General features: G+C 42.4%; 1 protein-coding gene across 3 annotated transcripts in view; it reads left to right on the top strand.

Annotated features, from left to right (window-relative positions):
• Nucleotides 1-256: 256 nt before the first annotated feature.
• The window catches only part of vps13a (vacuolar protein sorting 13 homolog A), a 106094-nt gene continuing 89285 nt past the window's right edge, over nt 257-17065 (top strand). For all 3 annotated transcript variants that reach the window (XM_072434102.1, XM_072434100.1, XM_072434101.1), the window contains exons 1-13: nt 257-433; nt 1621-1664; nt 1873-1915; nt 1985-2080; nt 2821-2922; nt 6436-6545; nt 8207-8266; nt 8373-8432; nt 8836-8916; nt 9042-9099; nt 9750-9877; nt 9952-10058; nt 10996-11167. In XM_072434102.1, coding sequence (XP_072290203.1) covers nt 334-433; nt 1621-1664; nt 1873-1915; nt 1985-2080; nt 2821-2922; nt 6436-6545; nt 8207-8266; nt 8373-8432; nt 8836-8916; nt 9042-9099; nt 9750-9877; nt 9952-10058; nt 10996-11167 — 1161 coding nt within the window. In that variant the 5' untranslated portion in view covers nt 257-333. The remainder of the gene's footprint in view (nt 434-1620; nt 1665-1872; nt 1916-1984; nt 2081-2820; nt 2923-6435; nt 6546-8206; nt 8267-8372; nt 8433-8835; nt 8917-9041; nt 9100-9749; nt 9878-9951; nt 10059-10995; nt 11168-17065) is intronic.

Raw genomic sequence — 17065 nt, 5'->3', positions numbered from 1 at the left:
GAGGAGATATTCAGGAAGTAATGCGGAATAAAGTCTGGCGGTAATGCAACACTCGGATGCCAACCGCCATAAAACAACAACAACAACAACAACTAAAAACTTTTTTGGAACCATGCGCCAATGAGCAGCTCCATAGGCTTCAATGGCGGCCATCTTGGTTTACATCCATGACCGTACGTCATGACGTCACAGCCCTCCACGTCATGACGTCACAGCCCTCCACCTTCCTCCTCCCCTCTTTACTCACGTGACGTTCAGTAAGTCAGCGGCAGCCGTGCTCCGTGAGGCAAGCTTCAGACGTAAACATGGCACTTTCATGAGACAAACGACAACATGGTTTTCGAGAGCGTGGTGGTCGACGTCCTCAACAGGTTCCTGGGGGATTATGTGGTCAACCTCGACTCGTCACAGCTGCAGCTTGGCATCTGGGGAGGTAAAGAAACTCCTGGTAGTAACACATGCTAAGCTAACGTGCTAACTAGTAAATAGAAGCTAACGAGCGGCAGGGTCATCAGTGTGGCGCCCTCAGCTGTCACTGTCAGTTTGTCCCACCCTAAAACCCACTTGTGTTCATTTTTGTAACCATCACATTTTGATAATCACAGGAAATATCAATTCATTTTCACCCTAGTTTCTTGTCTTTTTTCCATATGTTGATTTGTGGGTGTTGCTCTGTTTATGATATCGAGTGGGTTTGACTGAGGCAGTTGTGGGTCACACCCTTTACACAGAGTCCTGAGTCACACCAGGCCACTATTTCAGCTCCTCCAGAAAGATCACTGCTCACTGCCTACAAATCTGTGTTTATTTGGTGGAAAGAGAATGCCATTGTAAACGTGTTCAAACTTGCCTTGTTGTTTCCCATCTACATAAGCACACTGCACGAGCTGCACCCACCGCATCTGCCTTTTATTTTATGCTATTAACTGCATTTATTTCAGAATATTAATCCATCCAAACAAAAAGAGAGGAATAAGGTTAGCGTAGTTTGCATGTCTGAGGTTTTTGTTTTTCAGTTTGTTTTTTTGAGTGTTTTTGGTTTGTCACTGGTAGAGCTGCATCAATAAATCAATTATCCGTGACTAGTCTGTTATTACTATATTTTATTTAAAGTAAAGATGAAGTAATGCGTTTGTAACAAAGACTGAACCAGTTATTATATAAAAAAAGAATAAACACATTCTGGATTTCACCAATTATACATTTTATTTGTAATATTCTTTATCTGGAAGCATTAAAACACCCTATGTACACAGTTTGTTTGGTTATGAAATGTATTAAAAGTCTCAATGCACAATAGAAATAATCGTTTGACTCGTCGACCACTAAAGTAATGGTTAGTTTCAGCCCTGGAGAAAAGAGAAAGAAAGTGAGAATAGTGATGTTTGAGGGTTTCCCCAGATGTGCATCAAATGGTGAGCAGGATTAAGCATAAGAATCCTGCTGGGAAAAAGCTGGACTTGATTTTAAATTCCATCAGGGTTGAAGCCAGGCCACATGACAGAGGGCAAAGACCTGTAGATAGCACTGTTTTCACTGGTCACATGACTACATTTTCTTATCCATAGTTGTCCTAGTTTTGGTAGTAACTTTTATTAACCAAGTTTATTCTGTTCACAGGTGATGCCATTCTTAAGAATCTTGAAATCAAGGAAAATGCTCTGGTAAGTTAGGATGGTATTGCTTAATACTTCACACATGACTCACTTGACACGCATCATATCAAAACTGGGACTAAACTGGGACTAAACTGGGACTAAACTGGGACTAAACTGGGACTAAACCGGGACTAAACCGGGACCAATCCATAGACTTGGTAACCATTAACTTTGCTGGTGATAAGGTGATAACACATTTTTTATTCTTGTCCAGAGTCAACTTGACATTCCCTTTAAAGTGAAAGCTGGCCACATAGGTAAGAAAGTGCATGTAAAAACCACCACTTTCATATTTATTCAATAAATCCTTTTTAACGTATTTGTAGGGAGGTTGGAACTTAAAATTCCATGGAAGAATCTTTACACACAGTCGGTGGAAGCCACACTTGATGGAGTCTACCTCCTTATCGTCCCCACAGCAAGTAAGTTTTTTTATACGCGTCAAATGTACAATGTAATTAATATACTATTGGAGATTTGCTATTACTTGTTGTTTATTTTTGAAGAAATGTGATCAGTGACTTGGGCATTCACAATTATTACCGGTTTCTTATTAATTAATGAGCTCTTTGAGTTCCTCCCTCATCAAAAACATACCTGCATATGTATTTAGATAAATTCACACTTGTTTCATGAATCCTATATTTGAGGTCTTCTCCCTCTGAGCCTCACAACATTTCTCGGATTTGTGAGAAATTTGACACTGTCAAACGTAGAGATCTGGAGGTCTCTGGTGATGTTTTCATCACTTTAATTACAACCGCACGCATACATTAGCATGTCGGGGCAAGCTAGCTTTTCTTTATTCACCCACGGTATTGCCCTATTGTGCTGACACCAATCTTGATGACTAGTAGAGAGTCATGTGTACTCTTCAAAACATACATTAATTTACAAAACAAAAAAATAAGTTTCAATGTTGTAGCGTTTGCGTCTGCTTTATCTTTTTTTGCTTTTATTTTATTTCTGGACTCAGAAGTGCTCTGAAGTATGATTTTTTTTTTTTTTTTAAGTTTTGAAACTTGCATGTTTTTCAAGGTATTAATATTTAAAAATAAATAAATAATATTTTTCAAATATTTGCAATAAACACGTAATGATATCAGCCTGGATATGATATTTGTGACGCTGTTCAAACATTGATTTCTGTGTGTTTTTCCAGGTATAAAGTACGATGCGGAGAAGGAGGAAAAGCAGTTCCTGGAGGCTCGACAGAGAGAGCTGCAGAGGATCGAGGAGACCAAACTCAAAGCTGCTGAGCAAGGTGCACGTCTGTTCATCACATACGTAATCATTCTGGTCACAAAAATCATAAGTACTGAAAGTGAATAATCGTGATCCAAAAATATGATTTTATCTGACTGTTATACACTTTCATTTATTATTCAGACGGTTTGATCTCATAAAGCTGGTCACAAACTAGAGGAATAGTAATTCAGGGGTCTGGCTACATACATTCAGGGATGGTGCCCCCGCCATCCCTAACCTGATAAATCAAAATGGCCCGCCATTCGTTTTGACATGGGGGGGGGGGGGGGGGAATAAACCATCCCCAAAACCCCGCCAGCGCAGCCAGAGGCGAGTGTCAGCGCAGCGAGATTACGCTCTAGTGACTTGCTACGCACTACACCTTAATCCTCAAGACGCAGCTCTTAAAGATATTAAAGAGCAAATAAAGATATTCACTAAACTCTGACTCTGATCTTCTATGATCCTGACTATGAGGCTGCATTGTGTCCAATGGATGAAAAAGCCAAGAGTTGATGTGTCTAAATGATTTCAGCATTATAATACTGCCTTCATCCATTAGCTAAAACTGTACCAATTTTCATTACATACCAAAATTGTGAATAAAATTGTGTATTATGATACAGTGCTCACTGGTAATACATTTAAATCACTGTGTCTTTATTTTTATTTATCATTTCCATGATTCCATTAAGTTTTGGGTAGCCAATATTCAAAGTTCTTGATGGTGGATAGGCCTATACACCATGTAATAGTATGTTTAGGCTTATACACCATGTAATAGTATGTTTAGGTCTATACACCATGTAATAGTATGTTTAGGCCTATACACCATGTAATAGTATGTTTAGGCCTATACACCATGTAATAGTATGTTTAGGTCTATACACCATGTAATAGTATGTTTAGGCTTATTCACCATGTAATAGTATGTTTAGGCCTATACACACATTTAATAGTATGTTTAGGCTTATACACCATTTAATAGTATGTTTAGGCTTATACACCATTTAATAGTATGTTTAGGCCTATACACCATTTAATAGTATGTTTAGGCCTATACACCATTTAATAGTATGTTTAGGGTGCATGTACCTTTGGAAATAATGAAGGTACATTAAACCATCCTTGGAGGAAAATGCAACCCCGTATGAGGCATATTTACCATCCCTTAAAACAATTCTGTGGAGAGCACTAATTGCAATACTGATTTTGTTAGTAACTCCCCTGTATTTGTCATTGTTTTTGTCTTTGTCATAAGTTTTGTTATCACACGATTGGGAGATAAATGCAGAAACAGTAGTGTTATGGTAGCTGTGGTTTCATGTGTCATCTGCTTTCACACTGGGGCAGAGCAAAAAAATATGTCTGTTTGCCATAACCCGACCGACTTGGTAAAAAAATAGCCGACTGAAAAAAATAATCTGCATTTTGTCAAAATGATGCCAAATATATTTTTTTAAAATCTTATATTATAAGACAAAGAGATATTATCTCGCAGATTTACCGACCGGTTTTTCAAAAAAGCGCCGTGTGGAATAATTTTTTATCACTGGAACTCGCTAGAAATATTTTGAAGCCGAAAATGTCGCTAAAACCGTCGAATTGTAACTAACACAAACGGAGAACAATCTCATTGAATGTTGAAGCCCGACGCCTGGCGGTCACTGCGGGTCACTGGCAGAATCAAAAAATTTTGACAGCAACATGTGTGTTCAGTGACAGATTGGTGACAGATTCGTCGAAGCGAGGGAAAAGAGTGAGAATTAAGAATAAGTTGATGGTTTTAAGACGTGGCGTAATGTGCTAGTGGACTTGGTAGGTGAAAAAGATGATATTGATTGCTATTCTGTGACGCTGAGTGCCAACAAAGCGTCCGAGCATTCAAACAAAGTTGAGTTAATTATCATTAAATGGGTGGATTTTATATACAAATTTGGATTTTTAATTTTTTTTATGCCTTCAAAGTTAAAAAAAAAGAAGAATCTACTTACCTCCTTCTAATATCATCTAAATGTGTTATTTGTAAGAAATATTCTGTTATATAGGCCTACATATTAAACGTTTACTGATATTGACTGTTTAAATTCTGTGATAACTACTGCTTACAGTTTGGCACTACTACAGAGCTTGGCCTCAGTATTATGCGTGTACAGAGAGATGCCGTGTCATTTGATAGTACTTTTTTATTCTATAAAACTATTCAGCTTGTTGTTCCTCATGAGGTTATTTTTGTCAATCGATTTTTAATTTCTCTGCCTGTGAATAATATTTGGTTTTAATATTTGACACAGATAAAGCTAGACACAAATCTGCCTGAGTGAGGCATATTATTTACATCAGAGACACTCATTGGACTTGATGCCAGTCATAAAACCTTTTCTCTCAGCACATGACGTTTTGGAGTCAGGCAATCTAGAGCAGTGGCAGAAAAGTGTAAAGGTAAAAGTACTGTACTTTTATCAATTTTATGCTTTATTCTTTTGAACTGAACTGAAAGTTGCCTCATCTTGGTGAAATGTTGTGAAAATCTTTATTTCCGGGTGATCTGAACGACTAATTGAATTGTCCAAAGAATAGGCGCTAGATTAATGGTGTGTGTGTGCGTGTGTGTGTGTGTGTGTGTGTGTGCGTGCGTGCGCGCGCGCTATAATGTGCGTGCGTGCGCGCGCGCTATAATGTGCGTGCGTGCGTGCGCGCTATAATGTGCGTGCGTGCGTGCGCGCTATAATGTGCGTGCGCGCTATAATGTGCGTGCGTGCGCTATAATGTGCGTGCGTGCGTGCGCGCGCTATAATATGTGTGTGTGCGTGCGCGCGCTATAATATGTGTGTGTGCGTGCGCGCGCGCTATAATATGTGTGTGTGCGTGCGTGCGCGCTATAATATGTGTGTGCGTGCGCTATAATATATGTTGAGGCGTGTTAGCGAAGTTGGCGATTAACATCTCCAACTACACTAATATATATATATATATATATATATATATATATATATATATATATATATATATATATATATATATATATATATATATATATATATATATATATATATATATATATATATATATATATATATATATATATATATATATATATATATATATATATATATATATAGTGTAGTGTAGTTTCTTCTCTATTATTCATTTTTTGGCTGGTGCGACTTATAGTCCGGAAAATATGGTATTGGTTAGTACCAACCCTAAAAACACATGCTTTTCCATTTACTACCAACAGTCCTCATTTAAAAAAAGTAATTTGTACTAAAACATGAATTAGTCTGTATCAACAATACTTAAACAATGACAACAACTTGACAATGACTCTTGGATGAGAGTCGAAACGTCTATTTTTGCAAACTGAGTCCAGATGACTACAACTGAAGCTTTTTTCTACTAATACTTAAAATCAAATAAAGATATTTTGGCCCATGCATCCTGTAAAACTGGTGTTCTCTCTGCCTGAAAACAACAGATCTAAATATGCCTGACATGTAACTGTCTTATATAAATGTGTGTGTGACAGAAAACCCCGGGCTGGAGAAACAAGACACGTTTGTGGAGAAGCTGGTCACGCAGGTAATCAAGAATCTGCAGGTGAAGATCTCCAACATCCACGTCCGATATGAAGACCATGTGAGTACTCTCACTGCACGCTCGACACCACAGGGCATTTGTCTGATACATCGCAGGGCATGTGTCTGACACACCGCACACACCACAGGGCATGTGTCTGACACACCGCACACACCGCAGGGCATGCAGGGCATGTGTCTGACACACCGCACACACCGCAGGGCATGCAGGGCATGTGTCTGACACACCGCAGGGCATGTGTCTGACACACCGCAGGGCATGTGTCTGACACACCGCACACACCGCAGGGCATGCAGGGCATGTGTCTGACACACCGCAGGGCATGTGTCTGACACACCGCACACACCGCAGGGCATGCAGGGCATGTGTCTGACACACCGCAGGGCATGTGTCTGACACACCGCAGGGCATGTGTCTGACACACCGCAGGGCATGTGTCTGACACACCGCAGGGCATGTGTCTGACACACCGCACACACCACAGGGCATGTGTCTGACACACCGCACACACCGCAGGGCATGCAGGGCATGTGTCTGACACACCGCACACACCACAGGGCATGTGTCTGACACACCGCACACACCGCAGGGCATGCAGGGCATGTGTCTGACACACCGCACACACCGCAGGGCATGCAGGGCATGTGTCTGACACACCGCACACACCGCAGGGCATGCAGGGCATGTGTCTGACACACCGCAGGGCATGTGTCTGACACACCGCAGGGCATGTGTCTGGCACACACCACAGGGCATGTGTCTGACACACCGCAGGGCATGCAGGGCATGTGTCTGACACACCGCAGGGCATGTGTCTGACACACCGCACACACCACAGGGCATGTGTCTGACACACCGCACACACCGCAGGGCATGTGTCTGACACACCGCAGGGCATGTGTCTGACACACCGCAGGGCATGTGTCTGACACACCGCAGGGCATGTGTCTGACACACCGCAGGGCATGTGTCTGACACACCGCAGGGCATGTGTCTGACACACCGCACACACCACAGGGTATGTGTCTGACACACCGCAGGGCATGTGTCTGACACACCGCACACACCACAGGGCATGTGTCTGACACACCGCACACACCGCAGGGCATGTGTCTGACACACCGCAGGGCATGTGTCTGACACACCGCAGGGCATGTGTCTGACTGTGACTAGTTTATTCCTTTAGAAACACAGTTTTCTTACCTTGTTTACTCTTTTTGCTCCACTTCGATTTATTTACAATTTGACTGGTAGCAAATAGCAAAGGCTGCACATATTAATTACAACAATGGTTTAGACCTCTGCCAAAAAAAAAAGAAATCAATTAAATTTGTTTTTAGTTTTATAATGCAACACAACACAGAGAGCTAGCAAACAACATTGAGATATCCAGTGAGATAACAGGAAGTAAACTAAAAAAAATAACCCCAATTCGAATTTTTCTTTCGAATTGGGGTTATAATTTGGTCCAGTCCTTGATTATTGGTACAGTTTGTCATCCATTTCTTTGTAAAGGCCTTCTTTTCTTGCAGCCAAAAGTACGTTCCAACGGTATCCATTTATTGTGTCTATGGCAGGAAGTTCTTTAAATTTGATCACACAGTGGTGATCTTATATTATGTAGCTACACAATATGTTTTGATGTAATTGTCAGTTATGTCATTTATACGTTAAAGTTCAAGCTGACTTTGTTCTTCCAGGTCACAAACCCAAACTGCCCTTTGTCTTTTGGAGTGTCACTTGAAAACCTCAGTCTTCAGGTAATACTCTTTATTACTACTGTACTTTAAAATTGAACGTGTAAAAACAGGTAAATTGTTCGTGTGCACAAACCTAATGATGCTATAATAATTCTCCTCTCGACAGACTGCGGATCAAAACTGGCGCCCAACTTTACTGAACGAGAAGGCCAAGCTGTTTTTCAAGGTACAAAATATATCCTTATATACACCTATTTCTAACCTGCACTTAGTTACACCTGCATTCATTCTGTTCATTTATCTAAAATGTATTCTCAAATATGCAACAGTCTAAAGTAAAACATATGAAACTTTCTTATATTTCTATTTGAGGTGACCAAGCTATTTTTTGATGTGTTTTGTATACGATCACACAGGCCAGAACTAGAATTGGAATAAATCAGGAATAGAACGGGACCAAACCAAGTCTAAACCAGGTCTAAACTTGGTTCAAACCTCATATTTAAAAACATCTCAACCAGTTTGTTTGGTTCTTAGAAAGAGAAGAACTGATTCCACGAAGATTATTGATGAATCTATAAATAATCTTACAATTCATCTGAAGATAATATTTATGTTTTGATTCACAGCTGGTTAAACTGAATAACCTGTTTGCCTACTGGAATGTCAACTCTGTGCTTTTCTCCAATCACCACTCAAATGAGGCCTTGGTAAGACGCTTTTTGATGAAGGAATATGGTCAATCATTCTGTTCAATCATTCTTCTGATGTTCTATCTGACTAGGATTTCAATAATTTCTCTAATTTCCCCCTAAACCCTTGCCTTTTATTACAGCAATGTCTGAAGAACAGTTTGAAAAGTAACAACAATGATCCTGTCTCCCATGACTTCAGTAAGTTTTCTAGGAAATTATTTTCTTTACCAAGCACAAACTGGACAAGTGTCTAATGTCTAAAGCCTGGTGTGGGAACAGGGAATAGGAACAGCAAAAAGGACTATTACTTTTATGTACTTTTTGAAGACAACAGTTCATCCATGTCTTTACTGTATATCCAACAGTATTTGAATTCACAAACTGACCACACCCAGGCCACAGTACATTGCTACTAATCCAGTTGTTCTCGGTTCTCGTGTACATTGTTTACATGCTGTGAGGTCTGGTGAAGCAGCGCAGTAAACGGAGCTACCGTGTGTGCGGTCTATTCTCTGTCAGAGGATTATAAGATTTAAAATCCTATTCGATTCTCCTCATGTCTGTGGTATGCACTTTTTGTCTCATGTTTAAAAATGGTTTAAGATTCTAAATTCCTGTAGTATGCTGACCTTTAATTAGTTTGCCAGTTTTGAGTAGTTAAGTTGTTTCCAAATGTATCTTTCCTCGCTTTTCAGTGTTCTTTAAAGCCTATATAAAATAATCAATACTATGACATTATATTAACATTGTAACCACTCTTTCATTCAGAATAAGATGAATAAAAATGCTAAAATGTTACTAATTTATGGAACAGTAATTTAATCAGGTTTCTTTTTTTTTCTGTGCAGTTTTCCGTCCGATCTCGGCTGATGCCAAACTCAAAATGAACCCGAGGTCAGACATGGACCACTCGTCTCCCAAAGTGGACCTCGTGGTCAATCTCCGAGAGGTGGCCATCGAGCTCAACAGACCTCAGGTGAGTAGCCTCTGTCTGCAGGTCAAGCGTGTTTCCGTCACAGCAGTTTAACTCATCATGGTCTTCTGTGACAGTACATCAGTATCCTGGAGTTGCTGGGCTCAGTGGATATGATGTCCAGAAATCTGCCGTACAGAAAGTACAGGCCAGAGGTTCAAGTTCACAACAACGCTAGAACGTGGTGAGTGTGGGTCGACAGCTAGAGATGTCACGATTTGTTTGGTTCATGGATAATCGTGATTATTCAGTTCACAATATGAAGGAGGAGGAGGTAAAGACCAAAAAAATAATAACTGTGACCGTTTTAGAAGCAAAATTAAGTATTTTTTGTTCAATATAAAGCCCAAAAATAGACCTAAATGTAAATAACTATTTTATCTGGCTGTTTTTGTCACATTTAACTTCATTTGGTCTTTCAGAAAGTACATTTTTGTAAAGCCGGGAACAAACTTGAGGAACAGTAACATGTTAGACCACTGGTATGAAATAAAATTAATGACTTCACTTTTGTTGACTGCTCACAGTCTCAATAATCGTGAATAATCGTTAAAGCGTGATGCTTTTTTTCACAATATTCATAACACTAACATTTGATATCGTCACATCCCTAGCTACAACTAACAATTATTTTAGCAGTTGACTAGTTAAACCATTATGTAAATAGTTTTAATCAAATAAAGTCTGAAATATGGTGACTGGAGGCTTCTAGAGGGAGAATATTTACAGATAAAGTGTATTATTGATGATAATAAATATTCTTATGCTTTTGCTTGTTTCAGAATGTATAGTGCAGATAACAATTACGATGATCAAAATTATGACTGCAGCTGCATCCGAATGTCCACCCTCGTCCCTAACTCCTCTCACTACATAGTCCTGCACTCTTTAGCAGACTATACAGTGCACTCAGACACTCACTACTCTGACTCTAAGTATTTCTAATATTCTAGTTGGATTGGTTAAATAGAGTTAACATTGTCCATTGTCAAAATGAACGTGAAAAAATGATGTGACTCAAGCCTGTGATTTGATTCCCAGTTGGTCGCTAGCTAGTTGCCTTTTTGTTGAATAAGCAATACCTTTTGTAATGTTAAATTTAGTCATATATTGTGCCTAAGGTGGGAGTACGTCATAACGAGTGTCTTGGAGGTGGACGTGATTCCCCGCCTCCACATGTGGTCCTGGAAACACATGAGCAACCACCGCAAGAAGGTGAAAAACTACAAAGAGCTGTACAAGAGAAAAATCACCAACAAGAAGCCGAGCGAGGAGCTGCTCCGGGAACTCCAGGTGAAGACGAGTCGAGATTATTCCTTTGATCGATACTTGTGATTATTCAGGTCACAATGTAATCATAAGAACTAAAAACTCATAACTGTGACTATTTTCAAAGCTAAATTTGGTCATTTTAGTTCAACATGTTCAGCTAAAGTACTTTTTATGTTGCTGTTTTATATCATGACTTTACTTTTGCATTGAGAAAGTTTGATTTCATAAAGCTGGCCACAGACTATTGGAACAATGCAATGAGCAAACAGTTCAAGGACAGTAGGAGAATAGAAACATGCAATCAAAAATCAAGATAAATAACTCAATATAGACTTAAACCTAACACAACACTGTGGAATTCAAATAAAACTATTAGACTACAGCACTATTTTGTACAATGACAGTGGCTCTGACTGTGCGGTGCAACATATGGACAGAATAGTTGATAGTGATTTCAAGATTAGATTTGCCACTTTTATGTTTTATGTCAAGATTCAGTTCAAAGTGCACATTTTAAATTGAGAGAAGACTGACATCTGAACTGCTAAAACTAATGCTGAACTAATCCAACAATCCCGTGTTTTTTAGAAAAAGCCTGAAGCCTAAGATAATTTCCTTGATTTAGGCTTTTTAAACTTAATTTGTTTAAAGACAGTGACAAACACACAGGAGCACAAACACGGGAAATGGAAAAAGGACTATAAATACTTTTCTCTGCTCATGGTATGTTTTAAAGCGAAAGTTACGTATGTAACTAAGGTTCTATGAATTCCGGATGACCGCCAGAGGACGTGCTTAGCACCTGGATATCTACATGTGCGCAGCACACAGGTCGAGAGTAATACCAACAAAGTCATGTGGTGGACGTGACATGGGTGACGTCAGAACCAGCCCATATATATACCTGACGCACCCAGCGCTCGTTTCTTTCGAAATGCACTCGCAAAAACTGACAGGAAACTCTGGCGGTCATCCGGAATTCATAGAACCTTAGTTACATACGTAACTCTCGTTCTATTTCATTCCTCCTGACCGCCAGAGGACGGTGCTTAGCACCTGGATGACTCATACCAACAAGGTCACGAAGAGTCTGCTCTTACCAGGATTAGTTGCCAATTGCAGAAGCGGACAACACCACTGGAGCCACTGGATGAGGAGCCGCCACATTCACTCTGTAGAAGCGGCGAAGGTACAGGAGGAGGCCCACGTAGCTGCAGCACAGATGTCATTCAGTGGGACACCCTTCAGCGCGGCCCAAGAGGTGGACACTCCTCTGGTAGAATGGCAAGTAACTTTGGGAGGCTGAAGAGCCCTAGATCGATACGTCTGAAGGATGGCGTCCACAACCCAATGTGAAAGCCTCTGTTTGGAGACAGCAGAGCCTTTTTTGTGACCCCCATAACAAACAAACAGGGCATCCGTCTTGCGAAGCCCAGCAGTATCATTAATATAATACCGCAGCATACGGACAGGACACAAAGGACTAACATCAGAGTCCCCAAGTTCAGACTCTGGAGCATAAACAGCCAGCGAAAGTGGCTGATTAACGTGAAAAGCAGAGAATCTCTTTGGTAAAAAAGATGGGTCAGGCCACAAGGTAACACCAGACATATCCGAATTCCAGCGAATGCAATTGTCAGCGATTGACAAAGCATGGAGCTCCCCAATACGCTTTGCAGAGGAGATTGCAAGCAGAAACGCTGCCTTCACTGACACCCATCTTAACTGAGCCCCATCCAATGGCTCAAACGGTGGGGAACACAATCCTTCTAGGACTAATGGAAGATCCCAAGAAGGCACTCGAGTAAGCCTTGGAGGCCGCAGGTGAAGGGCACCCTTTAAAAACCGGCATACTAAGGAATGCGACCCACTGAACGACCATCAATCAAGGAATGGCGGGCTGAAATGGCCGCAACATAAACCTTAATAGTCGAAACCGAAAGATTTTTATCAAATAACGTCTGAAGGTAGTTTAGTAGTACTGGGACAGAGCAGTGCACTGGGTCCACATCACGAGTCCCACACCAACTAACAAACAGTTTCCATCTGTTCTCATACAGCGCTCTTGTCGAGGCAGCACAAGCGTTCAGAATTGTTTGGATAACTGCCTGGTCACAAGAAGTCAATACAGAGTCCGGCCCTTCAATGGCCACAGGTACAGGTGAAGGCGCTCTGGGTGAGGATGCCATATGCTCCCTCCCAGCTGTGACAGGAGATCCTTCCTCTGAGGGAGAGTCCACGGTTTCCCATTGAGAAGTTGGAGAAGCACGGGAAACCATATCCTCCCTGGCCAATACGGAGCAACTAATAACACTCTGTGATTTCTCCTGGCTATCCTGTGTAGCGTTAGCAACAGGAGTGGAAAGGGAGGGAATGCATACAGGAGGCATTCCGGCCACGGGTGTGCCAGTGCATCTTGCCCCAGTGGACTGTCTGGTTCTGAGAGGGAAAATCACAGTTGACAATGTGTTGTCGCGCTCGAGGCAAATAGATCTACCTCTGCCATGCTGTACATCCCCCAGATTTCCTGCACCACCATCGGGTTCAACCTCCACTCTCCCAGTTGTGGTTTCTGCCGTGAGAGAAAATCTGCAGTGCAATTCTGCACGCCTGGTAAATGAACTGCCCTGACACTCTGCAAATGGGGCAGCGCCCACAGGTGGAGCTTCCGTGCCTCCACTAGGGAGTGAACAGATCTTGTGCCCCCTTGATGATTTATGTGGTAAACTGTTGACGTGTTGTCTGTCCGAACAAGAACATGTCTCTCCCTGAGGGCAGGAAGGAAGAACATGAGTGCCAGGCGAACAGCTCGCAGTTCCTGCACGTTTATGTGTTGGAGCCTCTCTCGAGGATTCCAAACACCTCTGACCATCCTGTGGTTCCAAACAGCCCCCCAGCCTGTAAGTGAGGCGTCTGTGACTACTACCTCTTGACGATACGGGAGAGAGCCCAGAGGAACGCCACTGCAAAGGAACTCCCTGTTTCCCCAAGGCCGGAGATGCCGAAGACAGAGTGGAGAGCTGCACAGATCTGTGCTGGTGCAGCTGTGGATATAGGCCCAGATTTTAGAGACAAATCTGTAAGGGGCGCAAGTACAGAAGCCCCAGAGGTATCAATGTTGACACGGACGTAAGCTTGCTCATCAACTGAAGAAGCAGACCGAACGACACTCTCTGATTCCTCTGAACACGAGAAACGAGATTGAGCACATCCGTCACTCTTTGAGGGGACGGAAAAGCCTTCATGGTCACAGATTCGATGGCAATGCCAATGAAGATTACCTTTTGGCTGGGAATCAATGAGCTCTTCGCAACGTTCAATGAAAGCCCCAATTGTGACACATGGTCCAGTAGAATGGAAGTGTCTCCTAGTGCTTGTTCCCGACTCCGAGCACACACAAGCCAGTCGTCCAAGTACGGCAGAATTCTCATTCCGCGGGCTTGAAGGGGCGCAAGAACTGCCGCCACACACCTGGTGAATGTACGGGGCGCCAGAGAGAGCTCGAAGGGGAGCACTCTGAACTGATACGCTTGATCTTCGAAAGCAAAGCGAAGAAACGGTCTGTGGTGTGGTGCCACAGGTACATGGAAATAAGCGTCCTTTAAGTCGACACTTGTGAACCAATCCCCTTCCCTGACCGACAGCAGGAGATCCGTGGTACGGAGCATGTGAAAACGTAGCACCTTGACATAATGATTTAGGCACCTGAGATCGCGAATCGGACGAAAACCTCCATCCTTTTTTGGAACTAGAAAATAAATTGAATAGAACCCCTTTAACTGTTCTGAACTCTGAACAACTTCTATGGCACTTTTCCGCAAAAGTTCCTGAATCTCCTGTCGGAGGGCCATGGACCTCACTGGGTCGGAAACAACGGTTTCCGAAAGTGTCCACTTTGGCAGACAACAAGTGTCCACTTTGGCAGACAACACCTGATCAGGATGACTTCTCTTGGCCTCAGGGGCCTCCATGCGGGGACGCTTGCGGCGTTCATGGTCCTTAACAGGACTAGAGGCAAGAGTCAGTTTGGGCTCTTGCCTCTAGTCCTGCCAATCTAGCGGTCCTGTCTGCCAGTGGAAAGGAGATACAATTGAATTATTATCTTCTGTGAGAGCCTGTTTCAGATGTCCAATCCCCAGACAATGTGGACATAGGGTATGGCCATCTTCTGGGCTTAGAGGAGTCAAGCAACTGTTGCAACCATGCAACAGGGATGACATCATGTTGTGAGCTTTCCGGAGCGAATAACACTCACAAGTCACTGGCTCATGTACCGCGCTTAATTAAAAGGCGCTGGTGAACACGCACAGGCTACTGTCGCCACAAACTGAGGCAGTAGCAACGGGCTAGTGAGCGGGAGAAACACTCGCGTGTCCCAGACTTGCGGTGTCACAGGAGCAGAGAGCACTCACGGAACACCGGTTGAGATTGAGAATATTCAGTAACCACGGTGCCGTTGGAGCGAAAAAACACTCACGAGGCACCGGGTCACGCAGGTGTAAAAAATACAATACAACCGAAGTATAGCTAGCAACAAGACAAGCTAATAAACGGTCAAGCCACAGGAGCGGAGTCACTCACGGGGCGCAGGTTATCACGAGCTCACACGGGGCAAAAAAAAAACATTCATGAAATGGCGGTGCCGCAGGAGCGAAAAACACTCACGAGGCACTGGTGTACTAGCCTAGCAGGCTCTGAATAGATGCGCTAATTATCAAAGTCCGCAGACTGTCGGATAATAAGCTGAGAAAAGCTGGCTGCTAAGCATATGAGGGCTAACCAGCTAGTAATAGTCGGTGTCAACACACAGCGTATCAATATTTAGCCAGAAAACGGCAAAAATACTCACTGCAGGTGATAACAGTCAAAAAATGCGATACCGTCTCGCAGCCTCCGGAGGACGCGACGCGCAGCTCCATATATGAGGCTCCAAGCGAGAACGGGTTGAAATCCAAAGCAATATTCCAAGAAGGAACTTCGACATATCGCTGATGCGAGAAATGTAGAAAGAAAAGCGCGCTGGGTATCCAGGTGCTAAGCACCGTCCTCTGGCGGTCAGGAGGAATGAAATAGAATCATAATTAATGATGATAATAATAATGATAATAATTAAAATGTATAATAACAATAATAATTATTGTTATAAGAAATAATAACGCAAATAATAAGATAAGATAAGATATTCCTTTATTGTCCCACATGGGGAAATTTCATTGGTGCAACGCAGGTAGATACAGAGGTAGATACAGAAGAACAGATCACTTATAGGAAGTCTGAAAAACACTTTCAGTAGAAGATCTCCTATAAATAAATAAAAAAAAAAAAAAAAAAAAAACTCCCATAGACAACAAATAAATACATAAATACCATTGCATGTGATCACGACAGTAATTGCACATGAATATGTGTCACGACAGCACATAGATTGCACATGAATTTCACAGTAATTGCACATGAATTGCACATGAATTCCAACAGCAATTGCACATATGACAGAATTGCACATGGTTAGGTCAGTATTGCGAGTGTTCAGTACTAACAGTGTTTGTTATAAAGTCTGACAGCAGCAGGAAGGAAAGACCTGCGAAACCTTTCCTTCACACAGCGAGGGTGGATCAGTCTCTCACTGAAGCTGCTCTCCAGAGCGGACAGTGTCCTGCATGGGGTGACACTCATGGTCCAGCATAGATGTGAATCTAGCCAGGACCCTCCTGTCCCCCACCTCCTGCACCGAGTCCAGAGCACAGCCCAGGACGGAGCTGGACTTCTTGATGACTCTGTCCAGCTTCTTCCTCTCCCTCTCTATGATGCTGCTGCTCCAGCAGGCCACACCGTACAGGAGGGCCGATGCCACCACAGAGTCGTAGAAGGTCTTCAGGAGTGGCCCTGTCACTCCAAAAGACCTGAGTCTCCTCAGGA

The sequence above is a fragment of the Eucyclogobius newberryi genome, unplaced genomic scaffold, assembly GCF_026437365.1.
Source record: "Eucyclogobius newberryi isolate DKJ021-1_F unplaced genomic scaffold, fEucNew1.0.hap1 SCAF_6, whole genome shotgun sequence".
Classification (NCBI taxonomy): domain Eukaryota; kingdom Metazoa; phylum Chordata; class Actinopteri; order Gobiiformes; family Gobiidae; genus Eucyclogobius; species Eucyclogobius newberryi.
Note: the sequence above shows the minus strand (reverse complement) of the source record. Positions and strands in the feature narration are given on the sequence as shown.